The following is a 14766-nucleotide window of genomic DNA, read 5'->3' on the forward strand; positions in this document are numbered from 1 at the left end:
CTCTTTGAGATTCCTGATAGGCATTTGGATCCTCTCTCTACACCCGGTAGCACAGGCCAAAGGTGCTTATCAAAATCTGCAAGACTGACTTAGTCTTGTTTGTCTAATAAACTGCTGTTGGACAGACAGACTTATTTCCCATACTCAGCATCAATGTTTTTGTCTCTTTCAGTCCTTGTAAACAAGACAAGACAAAGAACAGCCCATCAGGGGAGTCAGACCTGCACATTTTTACATATTTTAAGAGCAGGTTCACAGCTCCTGTTAAAATGCCAGAAACAACCTGTGTTTCATGTTGTGTAGAGAAAATGAAAGAAATGGTTTAAGTATTACCATATTTGTGTTTGCTTAATGGTCTATTTGTAAATCTGCAGAGTACCTGGTACAGACTGAGAGTGGGTTATGTTATATCTTTTTTAAAGTGACATGCAAAAATATATCCTAACACCAGATCAGCTTCACCTATTCTAATACAGTATGTGGTTATATTGTGAAGGCGATTAGTAGGAAGCAGGATAATAACTGCTGATTAAAACTGTAAATCATATTGTATCTGGTGGAAGTGAAACATCACCTGACTGGATATCGTTATGGAGAAAAGGCGTTATGTTAGTTTTGTTTAGTTTTGATTTTTTTTGCTGACCATTTCAAGTAGCACAAATGTGGGATGTTTTCTGCACCAACTCATGTGATCAAATGTAATTAGACATCAGGCCTCTTTGTGTGACTGTCTTTGGACAGCAAAGGGGTAATTTATTCCTTTAACTGATGACATTTTCTCTTTTAATGCTTGAAAGTTGTTGGAGGTTATTATTTCAAAATGTCATCCTTTTGATAGCTCGAGCTTTTAGAGAAAAGATGCAGTGATTCTGTTGTTATGAAACCGAAAAAGTATATAAGACATTTCTGCGTTAGCCTTTTTTGTATTTTATATCTCTAAGACTTGATGCAATCTTGTAAAAAACTAAATGTACCTGTACTGTATCCAAAGGGGGGGGGGAGAGAGAGAGTAAAGAGCAGCCAGACACTGCTAACAAACTGCACTTGATTAGTTGATCTTCAACAAGTGTGATGAGCTCTGTGAAAGCAGAAGTTTTGACAGTTTGCTGGTCTGGAGCATTAGTTGTGTGTTAACACAATTCCTCAGTCTTCCCAGGAATTCTAAAAAAGACAGAACAGCTTAAGTTTGCAAAATTATGTCTGAGCAAAGCCCAAAATTTCTGGAACGATGTCCTTCAAACAGACGAGACCAATGTTTGGTCACGATGCACAGCAGTTCATACCAGTTGCATACCAACTATTACACGGGGTGGAGGAGTGATGATTTGGGCAGCCACAGGACCCGGAGTCGACCAGAAACTCCTCTGCATAGCAAAGTACTCTGGAGTCACAACCATCTGTCACAGCAGCAAACCTGCAACAGAATGGCTGAAAAAGAAAAGTATCAAAGTGTTGCATTGATCCAATCAAAGTCCTAAAAAAGCTGTGCATATATCTGAGACGTGTAATTTAAAAAAAAGCCTGAAAACATATAAAATATTTAGTCTTGGAGGCAGTGAGAAATTCTTTTCTTTTACGTGAGTGGAAACGTGTCTGCAGAAACTGTACGTGATGAGAATGTCTCGCTCTTCTGTCGTGTCGATTCCATCTTAAGCATATTTGTGTCCTCTCATCTTTCCTCCAGGTGATTCGTATCTTGAAGGAGTTGAAGCAGAAATATCCTGATAAAGAGCTGGACCAGCTGGTGGAGCTGGCCAACTACTACGCCTTGCTGCACCAGCAGAAGAGCCGAGCTTTTTACCGCATTCAGGTAACACACACACACACACACACACACACACACACACACACACTGTCTCTCTCTCTTAGGCCCTGAGGTAAACACACAAGGTTGTCCAGAACTGTGGGAACTCATAAAGTAGTTCAAGGGCTTCTAAAAATGATTCTGTACTCTTTGTTTCCTTTAACCCCTCATCCTCCTCTTCCTCTCCCTGAAGGCGACTCGTATGATGATCGGAGCTGGAAACGTCCTGAAGAAGCATGCAGCGGACCACGCGCGGCGCACAGCCGTAGCTGACGAGGAGGCCCCAGAAGACGACGACATGGCTGTGTGCAGCCGCATCTCATTTGAGAGTCCTCACAGTCAGTGCATGGAGAACTGCGGCGTCCTGATGCTGGCTGTGGCGTGTCAAGGTAGCGAAATGAATTACGCATAAGCTTATAATGAGTCCACATAAATAAGACAAGAGGCTGAGAGCTGCTGTGGTAATAAAGCATAAAATCTTTCTGTTCTACAAATCAGTGCAACTTTTGATCTAAACTTTTTCTGTCTTTGATCCGACCTGTGGTCAGTTTCCTCCACTGAACCTAAAGGAAGACATTTAATTACTTGTAAAAGTACTTATGGAAGAAGCACTTTAAAGAGAGCCTGCAGTAACCCGTGCTTAAACAGAATTTCTTTTTTTAACACAGCAGTTTGAAAAAATTTCACGTAGCTTGTTTTGAGGAATCCCAAGAAAAGGTTTTTGGGGGTTTTTGGAGTAATTGTCAATGACCAGCTACCACATTTTGACCCATCCATGTGGTCACAGTACGAAAGCAATTTTTTCACACAGCTTTATTAAGTATGTCAGAGTTTCTGATATATATGCCTGATTCTAAGGCACCTAGATGGGAGGCACTGATTGATGGACAGCTATACATAATACAGCTGAATAGGATTCCCCCCTCCCACACACACACACACACACACACACACACACACACACACACACACACACACACATATTCTGGTGTCAAAAATCCAGATGCATACATTTCAGCCTGTAGATTCATGACTATTTCCTTCAAATTCTTAAATTCGTTTGTTCATGTTTCCATCCATCCATCCATCCATTTTCATCCGCTTTATCCGAGGCCGGGTCGCGGGGGCAGCAGCCTAAGCAAAGAGGCCCAGACCTCCCTCTCCCCAGCCACCTCCTCCAGCTTATCCGGGGGAACACCAAGGCGTTCCCAGGCAAGCCGAGAGATATAATCTCTCCAGCGTGTCCTGGGTCTGCCCCGGGGCCTCCTCCCGGTGGGACATGCCTGGAACACCTCACCCAGGAGGCGCCCAGGAGGCATCCTTGTCAGATGCCCGAACCACCTCAGCTGGCTCTTTTCGATGTGGAGCAGCAGCTGCTCTACTCTGAGCCCCTCCCGGATGGCCAAACTTCTCACCCTATCTCTAAGGGAGAGGCCAGCCACCCTTCGGAGGGAGCTCATTTCTGCCGCTTGTATCCGCGATCTCGTTCTTTCGGTCACTACCCACAGCTCGTGGCCATAGGTGAGGGTAGGGACGTAGATCGACCGGTAAATTGAGAGCTTCGCTTTTACACTCAGCTCCCTCTTCACTACGACGGACCGGTGCAGCGTCCGCATTACTTCAGCTGCAGCCCCAATCCGTCTGTCGATCTCCGGCTCCCTTCTCCCATCACTCGCGAACAAGACCCCGAGATACTTGAACTCCTCCACTTGGGGCAGGAACTCATCCCCGACCCGGAGTGGGCACTCCACCCTTTTCCGGCTGAGAACCATGGCCTCAGATTTGGAGGTGCTGATCCTCATTCCCGCTGCTTCACACTCGGCTGCGAACCGCTCCAGTGCGAGCTGGAGCTTGTTGCACTTTTAATTTATCTGCATTTCAATTCCCAGATCTGCTAATATTAAAAAGAACAAAATGTTCCTTCTATCTTTATCGTTTCTTTTCTTGTTGCGAGCTTGTTCATGTTTCCTTTTTAAAAATCTCACTCATTAGACCTTTGTGCACCTTATGTACAAAGGTCTGGTTTCCACCTCCAGTTTTAGTCATGAATAGATTTAGACACTCCAAGACAATCACTAGCATGTAAAAGGAAGTCTAAATTCATCCAAATTTAAAATAGAGTCCCTCTTTAGATATGTTGAATAAATGTATTTCAGTTCAATTCAGTTCAGTTTTATTCATATGTATTTATTTATTTATATCGCTCCAAATCTCAACAACAGTTGGCTCAAAGCGCTTTGGCTTCAGTTCTGAAATCATAAGGAAAACAAAATCTGCTGGTGAAAAACACGAGCAACATAAATGCAAAAGTAACTGAGAGTCAGCTTATCTTCCTATATAGGTTTTGTAAGAGTGTGAACATCACAGTACAGATAGATACAGCTCACAGAAATAATATTGTGTAATATATCCAGTGTAACTGTGTTTTATTTCTGTTGTTTAGGTGGTCTGGGAGAGAATACTTTCTATGTGGACTACAGAACAGAAGATGGTTCAGCCAACGCTGGATCAGATTACGAATACACCGAAGGAACGCTGGTGTTCAAGCCTGGAGAGACTTGCAAAGAGATCAAGGTGAGTTCAGGGAAGACTGCGAAGAGAAGATAACCTGCCATTTAAAAAACATCCTTTTATTAAAAACAAAGAAACACAAGGTTAACCGTATACAAAAAATCACAGGAACACAACAACAGTGACTCAGGTGGGGCTTATACTTTGTTGGGGACATGGACAGCTGCTGACAGTACGGATGAGTAGCTGTTCCTTTTATATAAGCTCAGGCCAGTTTACACAATCACAAAATACTACAGGGAGTCTTGTCCTCACCATCTGATGTTAAAAGTTACATCACTCAGACCCCAGCTGACCCTGGCATGGATCTTATGGATGCAGAAACTGTAGCAGGCCTTTCAGCGGTTATCAGTGTTGCTCGCAGCATTAGTGTCGCTGGGTTTGAAGTCAGGCTGAGCATTTCCATGTGGAGTTTGCATGTTCTCCCTGTACAGGTTTTGGTATGTTAATGTTGGCCATTTGGATCCAAGACGCTCAAGAGTTTTGCTTTCTTAGAGGCAGAAATACAAGTACAGGGAAACAAGACACGGCTGAAGCTTGAACGTGGAAGCAGTCTTATAAATCTTAAACTCTGAAAGGGACAAAGCAAAAACTTCATAATAAAACAGGAAGTAAAAAGAGCGAGTGAACACAGACAGAGGGAGGCTCAGACACTGATGCACAGAAGAAACAGTGAAAAGTGTTAGAAGCACAAAGGAGGAACAAAAAGAGAAGTGAGGACACAGCAGTGACCACGACACAGACACAGTTTAAGAGTACTCTCTTCCTTCATCGTGGCAGATGGAAGATGAGTTTGACAATAAGGGAACTTCAGTGTTAAAGATTTATTGAAGGTTTTTTTGGAGACAAGTTGAATCTTTAATGATCCTTGTGGGAAACTGTATAGCTGATTATATGAATTATGAAATATACCTGTCAGTTCATCCCAAAAGCTTTGAGCTCCAAGTTGGTGAAGAGATTTCTAATTCAGCTGATTTTCTAATTAGGACCTACACACGGTAAGTCACCAGCTTTGGTGCAGGAGGAGCTCTGGACTGAGAGTTTTACTTTATAAAAATGCACAAACACTCTGCGGGCTTCCTCCACAGTTACTGTGAAATCTGGGAAGATTTCCAAGGAGATCAAAGTGAGGAGAAAGAGGTGGGAGAGGGATGAGGAGATACATAATGAGAGTCCCGGGAGGAGAGACAGACAAAGGCTCTGGAAAAACAGAAGCCCGGGTTCGCGGCTGGGAGGGAAAAATACTGTTGCTTCCAGTCAGACTACTACTGCTCATTCTGCTGCTTCTACATGTGGGTTATGTTTGTTCCCACTAACATGAATGTAAAGCAGAAAGTCACGGGTTTGCTGAGAATCTATGAGCAGCTGAAATTATAAACATAAAATTAAAGTATTAGAAAAAAGAGAGATGATATTGAAACCTGTGGCAATTCTGTAATCCCAAAGATGGCAGTTATCACTCACCTCTCACGTAAACCAGTCGTGTTGGTTCACTGCTAAGTTATCTATTAACTAAGACTAGCAAGTTTGTTTAACAAGCTGCTTCTGGACATTTTAAAGCTCCGTCACAACGACACAGATGCCTTTTAATTAGTGCTAATCTAAATAAAATACTTTGACTCTCAGAACCCGATACAGAGACTTCTCTGATTGACTCTTTCTCACTGCACGGCATATTATTTGTTAGCACATTTCACCGATGCACAAAGAGCACAAACACGATGGAGACGTCAAATTCAGCCCCTCAAATTAGTGGAAGTGAAGCCAAGCAGGCAGTAATGAGCTGATACTGCCTGTGTCGGTCTGAGCACTCATGTTCCCCTAACCTAAAGCTTTAAAAAATCCAGATGTTTGAGTTATGTGTAAAAAAACGTCACACTTAAGTGAGGAGGAACTGTGGGATTTTGGTGCTTCTACGCTGGATCACCATTTTCAGCCCAACCTTTAAAACTTCTGAAGAAAAGTCGACAAGCAGATGTCAGACACAGTTTCTGTATCTTGGTAACCACTGAAATTAAAATGTCAGTCAGTCTCTTCCTGTTCATTTAATCAAGGGCTCAAAATAACTTACAGAGCTTGCTGCTTCTTGCTTTTACTCACATTTAGAGATGAAACCCTTTTTCAAGCTTGGTTTTTGTGTTTTTCTAACTCATTACTTTTTCATTAAAGATCTGCGTTTTATTTTAAGATTCCAGTACCTTTGTGATTAAGTGAACGTGTTTGTACTGCCTCCTTCTCAACCTTCAAAAACTGCCTGCTGCTTCCAATAATTCAGCACTATTACTGTAAAAAACTGTTTTTAGTTTAGTTTTCAATGATCAGTGAAGTGAAGTGCTTCAGAGTTCCCCATCTTTTACTACAAATATCAAAACCTTTGAATTTGGGATCAAATAACACAATAAAGATGTTTTTCTTAATGTGAAACCAAGAATATTATCTCTAAAGTGCTGCATGCTGTCTGCATTAAAAGGAGACATGGTAAGCCGGCTAATCCGTGCTTGGATTCAAAATGTGATGGGAGATCAGAAGGAAGTGGGGATGAGTGGAGGGGTGGTACAATAGCCTAAAGAGCCACATTAAATAAGAAGAAGTGTGGACATCTGAAAAACTGGCAGCATAAATTGGCCCCTCCACCACGAGTGAGCGGATGGCCAGATGTGGAGTAACTATATTACAAAGGTCGGTGTCATCCTTTTCACCAGCACCGATTTCATCGAACGCCGTTCCAGTTAGAAACGAGCAGCAGGGAAACCAATTAAACTTGAATACTTCAGCTCTCTGCCAGAGCTCCACTTTCTCTGTCGCATTAGTTCCACTGTGTGACGGTCACCGCAGCCTTCACAGGCTATACGAGAGAGATCAATCTGACAGAGCCAATAACAGGTCTCATTGTCAGCACTCTTTGTTGTAATGAAGAGTCATAATTGTTGTGTCAAAAAAAAAGGAGACAATTATCAGTTCTGAAAACGTGTCTCCTCTTCTCAGCACAGTTTATTCCAGTCAAATAAATGCAGCTGATCATTACTTTGTCTGATTACTTAAGGCACAAAATTTCATTTGATCAATTTTTAATCTGCATTATTTGCAGACCAGGCGCTATGCTTGTGGCCTCACACAGAGCCACGCACAAAGTTTCCTTCTTCAGCATAATGAAGATTAAATTAACTGTCACTTCATGTTTGCTGATTGAATGAAGGTCTGTGCTGTATCTGAAGTAGGCAAATCAGCCCCATTAGTAACAGAGATGAGACATTCAATTATAAAACACAGCTTTGTATTAGAAACGACACAGGAGAGTTACTGTTGTCTGAATCCAATAAACACTCTGGGTAGTCTTTCATTGGTGACTGAGTTGTAGTTTAATGATAATGATCGTCATCATTTCTTTGCACTTTTGTTGGTAATAAATATGATTTTCAAGAACTTTGGTTTTCTGGTGTTTAGCAGTTAGCACAGGAAACACTCAAGACAAGAGACAGCAATGCCTGTGCTATAAGCGATGGTTATTCTAGGAAACTAAATCTAAACCAAAACTAAAACATCAAATAATATTGTAAGAGTGCTGAGAGCTATAGAGCAGAGTTTAACTCCACCCCAGACCATTCACCCGCTCTCCATCCTCGTTTCCTGTCTGCTCTGCTGTTCTGTAATGAAAATAATAAAAGCCCAAATAAATCTTTAAAAAAATATATTGTTTGTTCTCTAAACTAACTAAAATCAGATAAAAATGTGTTAGTTTTAGTCTTTGACAGACTGATTACATTGTTATCAGAGCCAGCCTGATGAGGTTTTGCTACTTTTATCATTTTAGAGTTAAACAACCAAAAAACTTAACATGAACTCACAAAGGAAACTCACTGAAACTGAAATAGATTGAAAATACAAAACCAAGATTTAAAAAATAAAAAAAAATTTGACTGTAACAATACAAATACACATTGATATGATTTCTCATATTTTGTTGTCTTGTTCAGCCGATGGGCCTAAATATGGTCGGAAGGGGTCCTTTCTTTGTGCGCATGCGCCAACCAGCATGCAGCCTGCTGTAACCCATAATTTCCTTTGGGATTAATAAGGTATTCTGATTCTGACATTCATTTAATGAATCAGTGTGTAAAACTCCCTGAAGCTGATGTCTTCAGATATTTAATTTTGTCCAAACTGTCTAAAAACAACATGAAAGGATTATTTAAGTTGAAGACTAGTTTAACAAATGCCTTAAAAACAATGTTTTTGTAAGTCCACGCTCTACAGATTTACAGTTTATTATGTAATTTGTCAGCACATAAAAAGTGTACTGGTTGTACTCTTGGCGCTATGAGGGAACAGTATAAAAACAACTGTCACAACAAAGAGAAATCCATTTAAAATCAGACTAATTGAATTCTTATTACTTTAATGCAATTCAGTTTTATTTATATAGCATCAAAAAAACCACAATAGTTGCCTGATGGTGCTTTATATTGTGAAGTAAAGACCCTACAATAATATAAAGAAAACAGAGAAGACCCCAACATGGTTCTTGGGTCTCTGACATCATGTTTCAAACCTCAGGTAAAGAATTTGATTTGTATGTTTTTGATTCTTGTCTTAAATTTAGACTTTTAAGTAAATTTCAACCATTTCTTTCTATTAATGAGCTTAAAAACATAATTCTGCAGTTTGTTATATTTTGGACTGAGCAAAACTAATAGCATGATCATATTTCAACTATTCTTAAATAGTTGAATTTGCTGATGTATGACGGTGATGTATAGGATCAATTATAAAAACATTATTTCTCATACAAGTACTTGCAGGGGTTTAATCCACGTTACCTATCAGATCCATGCTTCTCTCTCGGGTCCATTGATCAGCAGTTTTCAGCTATTCTTAATTCCCAGTTGGCTCTTACAGCCGAATGGTTGTTCTCAGTTAATGTTCCAGAACTCTGCAATAGCCTCCCACGTCAGATTAGGTCAATTAACTCACTAACTTCACCTCTTCTCACAGACCTCTTCACTTTCAGACTAGCTTTAATTCACAGTGTCATTTACCCCCACTGCTTGATGGTTTTACTGGTTGTACAGTACGTTGGCCAACATTTATTGTGTTTTAATGGGTTATAGAAACAAACGGACTTTGCTGGTTGGGCAATAGATCCTAAAATTTATACAATATTTCAAAAAAATTGACGGTGTCAACATTGCTGATATTTTATTGACGCTTCCAGGCATCAGTAAATGAATTATACATCCTTATTTTCTAATGAACTATACAACACTGCACAGTACTGTCACATAATACAATTGAAAGATACTTTCTATATGCAGGAGTTTAAGTTACTTAAACTGCTTTTTACTTTTGCTGCTTGTATCTCCTCCTCGTTCTACTCAGTGGTGTGTTTTTGCTTCAAGTGGTGAAACACCTTTGTAGTTTCCAGCTTTAGCAGGAAGAAATGCATAATTTGAAAAGTACTGGGCTTTGTTGGAGCTTGTTGAAGTAACTCTTTCTTCAGGCACTAAATTGTCATCAGACGTGACTCTCTCTCTCTCTCCCTTGTCTCCTTATTGTGTGCACTATGGGATGTAAAAACAACAAATCATGAGTGATGCCGTATGACAGAGTGCAATAAAAGATAAGATAACTCTTTATTGTCATTGCACAGTCATACATAGTACAGTAGTACAATGAAATTGGAAAACTGTCCTACGTCGGCACTACATATAACACAACACGACACGATACGACACATCGCAACGCAACACAAACAACACAACACAGTATAATAACTTAGTAATAAAAAAGAAGAACAAGTGTATTTGTATTGCACACTGTTATTATTGCACATTAATTATTGTTGCACCTTGTTATAAATATAAATATTATTATTAGTACTGTTTTTACCATTGTTAACCCCCCCCCAAAAAAAGTCCAGGGAGGTAGTCAGTCAGGTCAGCTATTTGCATTGATCAGGGCTATTGCCCTGTTGTAAAACTGTCCTTGAGTCTGTTTGAGTCTGTTTGACGTTGGCGTCGTGGGGCTGCACGACGCCAACGCGTTAGTGCGGTTAGCTCGTTAACACGTTAGCGTCGTACAGCACCACGCACAGGGGCGATCTGCGTTAACTCACCAACGGAGATTTGCCGCGTTAATGCGGTCATGGCGTTAACGTGATTTTAGCGAAATTAACGCTGACAGCACTAGTTTTTTGTATTTTGTCTAAACAGTGGCATGAATCAAATTTAATAGGGATTTTTTTTTATCTACATTTTTGCAAAAGCAGTGCTGACAGAGAGGGGATATAATAATATAAACAGAACTCTTTATGGGTTATAGTGAAGCTCCACGTCTCCCGGATATTTCGTATTTTTTAAGTGTTTATTTCTCTTGCAAGAAAAAGTCACATTTATACACTTCCATCTGTGGCAGGCTTGGCTGGACACGCAGACCTGATCTGATTTGGGAATCCCCACCTGCCACCTGCTAATGTGCAGTGACATGATTGGATAGAGTTGACTACAGAACCAGCAGCTGAGGGAAAAGACTGGCTCTTGATATTCACCTCAGCCATCCAGATACAACAACACTGCGCTTAAGCATCCTGAGCAGGGTTCAGTTTAAATTCAGCGCATGTAGCATGACTGCATTCCACATAATACTGGGATTGTTGTTGAAGTGGCCTTCTAGGATAGAGACATTTTCACTCTTTGACCATATAATTCCACCTCAGAGCTCTCCGAAGCTTCTTATTATTCACTAATAGGATTCTGCTCAGGAATCACATGTTATGTCCAAATTTGAATAATTAATAATTACACATGAAGGACACTGAACAGAGACGTTTCTTTTATTCTGTCTTCTGGTCTCACTGAGCTTTGCTCTAAAATCCAAAACACAAAAACTGACCAGGAATTATTAATCACTACAGGAATCTCACTCACACTCACCTGTTTGGAGCTAAAGTTTCACGCTGTTCTCTGGTATCTTCTGTTTCTAGATTGGCATAATCGATGATGACATATTTGAAGAGGACGAGCACTTCTTTGTCCGCCTGTTGAATTTGCGTGTTGGTGATGCAGAGGGGATGTTTGAAAGCGACGAAGTGGGTGCCGCACCCAAAGCTCGCTTAGTTGAGCCCCTGGTGGCCACGGTGACTATCCTGGATGACGACCATGCTGGCATCTTCACGTTTAGCGAACGAATGGTACGCGTGAGTGAGAGCGTGGGCACAATGGAGTTGACGGTGGTGCGCAACTCAGGCGCCCGTGGCACAGTCATCCTGCCGTACCACACCGAGTCAGGCACCGCCAAGGCTGGAGAAGACTTCGAGGAAGCCCGAGGAGAGCTGGAGTTCACCAACGACCAGACCAGGTGAGTCAGGATGACATCATGCTGCTCTTCTTCTGGTTCTTGACATGTAAGTAATAGGGAGGAGAAAGCTTTTCACAATTTGTATAGGAACATTTGAGTGGACACATCTAACACGACCAATGAAACTCTTATGCTTTTATTTTGAAAATCAACCATCTTGTGACCAAGACTCTGACCAGGACACTGTTGTGCTGATCTTCAGTATCACTCAGCAGCTTTCGACCATCATCTTTTAGACTCTAATGTCATCATCTTGGACTCCAGCTGGTAATGATAGTCCTTGTCCTGCTGCTGGGCAGCTCTGACCACACAAGAAGCAGGTGAGGAACCGCTTCATGTGGCGCTACGCAGAGCAGAACAAGGACTACCAGCTCCAGAAGTTCATCCAGGCTACAAGAAACATACTAAACCAGCAGCTGATTAGGCTGCTGTCATTAACTTTCCACAACCTCCTCGTCAATGAAGATGCAGATGAAAATCTTAAACGCTGTATTGTTCATTGTTTGCCCCTTTATCCATGTGACTGCATGCACTCATCCATCCCCAGTACCACTAACATCCCAATCAGAATTAGAATATGTGGGGGAAACTAAGTTTCTATAGAACATGACACAGAATATTGTGTTACCTCTGTCCTGGTTCATTTACATTTTATTTCACTAGCTGGGCCCACGTCCCCATTTTAGGTTTGACAGCATTTGTTAGGCGATAAAGGCGAATGGCTTAATCAAGAATTGAGCTGTGGTTTGGGAAGGCCTCGATGGGGACTGGTGGTGGCAGATGGTCCTACTCCTGAAAGTCAGATAATTCATCTCCAAACTAAAGGGCTGAGTAAACCTCAGCTAATGTTTTAAAATGGAATTTGCTGAAGATGAAACATATTTTTTTAAAACTACAATGATTTAGTGTCAGGGTAGGTTTCTTCAGTTAGAGACCCACAAAAACAAAGGAAATTGATTTCAGAACAAACAGGAAGACACACCAAGTAGCGCTCACTGATGACGGTATTGATGCTGTTAATGATTAGCAATATTTCAGAGCAGTGACTGATGAGTACCTGTGAAACTGGGTACTCAAAGACCAGTGTCATTAACAAGAAAGCATTACAACAATTACACTTCATGCCAAATCTGTGACAGTTGATGTGGATAGATGCACATCGCTTCTTTCTAGTTCTTTCTGTTTTTTGCTTCTTTTTCTTCCTCCTGTAGTTAATAAGAACAGAAACATCTGTAAACAAAGTTGTAAATATGTCCAGTAGGATTGCATGTCAACAAGAACACAGACCTGTATGAAACTGTGCTAACATACCAACAATAACAAGATCGTATCTGGGCTGATAAAATGTGCTACTGCAGATTTTATCAAATAAATCTGCTCATTCTGGGACCTGAAGCTTTTGTTCCAATCGAAGATCTTTTTTGCATTAATGTCAGCAAGCAAAGAAAGAAAGAAGATTTAAAATCTGACCAATTACATTAATTTAGGATGGTATTGGGTCGGGTGATGTATGTCCTGTTCATTTGAAATGCTGAGTATTTCAGAGCCCTCTGGCCTCCTGCTGCAGTTAATTAGTGAAAATGCATTAAAACAAATAATCTTTCACTTTCAGACTTTGCTGCTCTGCGTGTTTATGCCCACAAAAGAGGATAAGGATCTTTGAATGGTGAATAATTCAGGGGATGGAGTAAAGAGAGTGTATGATTTTCAAAATAAGTTGTTATTGATTAGAAATTTATGCTTTCACCTCTTCACTCCAGCTAAATGTATATTTTATTGAACTTTTCTATAACAGTAAGAGGAATGGGCAGAGGGAGGTTTCAGCTGCTGCGTGCTTCGTGGTGATGTTTGCTCGTCTCCATCCTCTGCTTGTTTCACTTCCTCCTCTTTCCTCTTGTTTATTCGCATGTCTTCTCTTACCATTATTCTCTCTTCACCTCTTTCAGCGCTCCCCACACTGTCTTTGGTTCACCTTTGTGCCTGCCAGACGACAGTCCTATCCATTATTCATCACAGCTGACCTGACGGCAGGCTCAGCATGCTCATGCTGGATCTTTTCTGAGTTTGTGTCACATTATACTGCACGGTAGTGTTGGAGTGAATCGACCAGAACCTAACGAGTAACGTCAGGTCATATTTGGTTGTATTTATAAGTGTAGCAGCTCTTTTTTGTGTAGCCGGGTCGCACCACCAGATGGCACTGTGCAGCGTGTCGGGGTCTCCTTAGAGCCGGCGGGGGTGCTTTGAGCTTCCGATAGGATGCGTCTTCACATCCAGCTCTAACTGTCTACAGTAACAAACCTCACAGGCAACGTTTTTGACACCGGAGCCTTTCTCCTTTTCAGAACTGTGTAGCACTTATGACAAGTTTGAACGACTCGTGCTTGTGTGATATTGATTCCAGGAGCTCCACATTGATGTAAACAGGTTCACTGACTGGCAGGACAGTGAATTTAGTGAGACAGGTCTGGTGATGGGAGATCTCAGCATGTTTCTGTGAAGCAGCACTTTGGCTCTGCTCCTGAGGAGGGATTTATTCCTGTTTGCTGTTCCACTGGTTAATCATGGCCCAGTCAGCGTGTCTGAACACGTCAGCTTTCACTCAAAGCTCCCACCTTGTGCCTTTTGTGCCCCTTGTGACCTTATTAAGTTTCTGTGTGGCTACATTTAGTTGCATGATGACCGACGATGCAGTTCCTAGAGATAGAGTTCCTAGAGTGGGCAACAATTCTCTGAGTGCAGCTCCAGAGTTATTCATGCCTCTGCAGTCGTTTCATTTCTGTGAGAGGACTCCAGCTCTCAAGGGTGTAGTTTTGTTCTTGGACATAACATGTCACCAGCTTTCTGCTAAAATCAGGACTTGGTGTTTCACATCTTTTTAGGCTTTTTTGCAGCTCCACACTGCTCTGGCTCTAGCGTGTGCTGACCGCTACTGCTTGACCACAGCTGGCACTGTTTGCACATCTGAAAACAGAATTTGAACAAATCCTTGCATGCTTAAAATTACTGAAAAGGAACCTTTAGTGGGTCTGTTTAAT

General features: G+C 41.3%; 1 protein-coding gene across 4 annotated transcripts in view; it reads left to right on the forward strand.

The window, feature by feature from the left end:
* Positions 1–14766, forward strand: part of slc8a2b (solute carrier family 8 member 2b) — a 200307-nt gene that overhangs the window by 162853 nt on the left and 22688 nt on the right. For all 4 annotated transcript variants that reach the window (XM_082503049.1, XM_082503047.1, XM_082503050.1 and 1 more), the window contains 4 exons: positions 1685–1810; positions 1998–2193; positions 4248–4378; positions 11355–11728. In XM_082503049.1, the coding sequence (XP_082359175.1) occupies positions 1685–1810; positions 1998–2193; positions 4248–4378; positions 11355–11728 (827 nt within the window). The remainder of the gene's footprint in view (positions 1–1684; positions 1811–1997; positions 2194–4247; positions 4379–11354; positions 11729–14766) is intronic.

Source organism: Aulonocara stuartgranti (genome assembly GCF_965226115.1).
Source record: "Aulonocara stuartgranti genome assembly, chromosome: 14".
NCBI lineage: Eukaryota > Metazoa > Chordata > Actinopteri > Cichliformes > Cichlidae > Aulonocara > Aulonocara stuartgranti.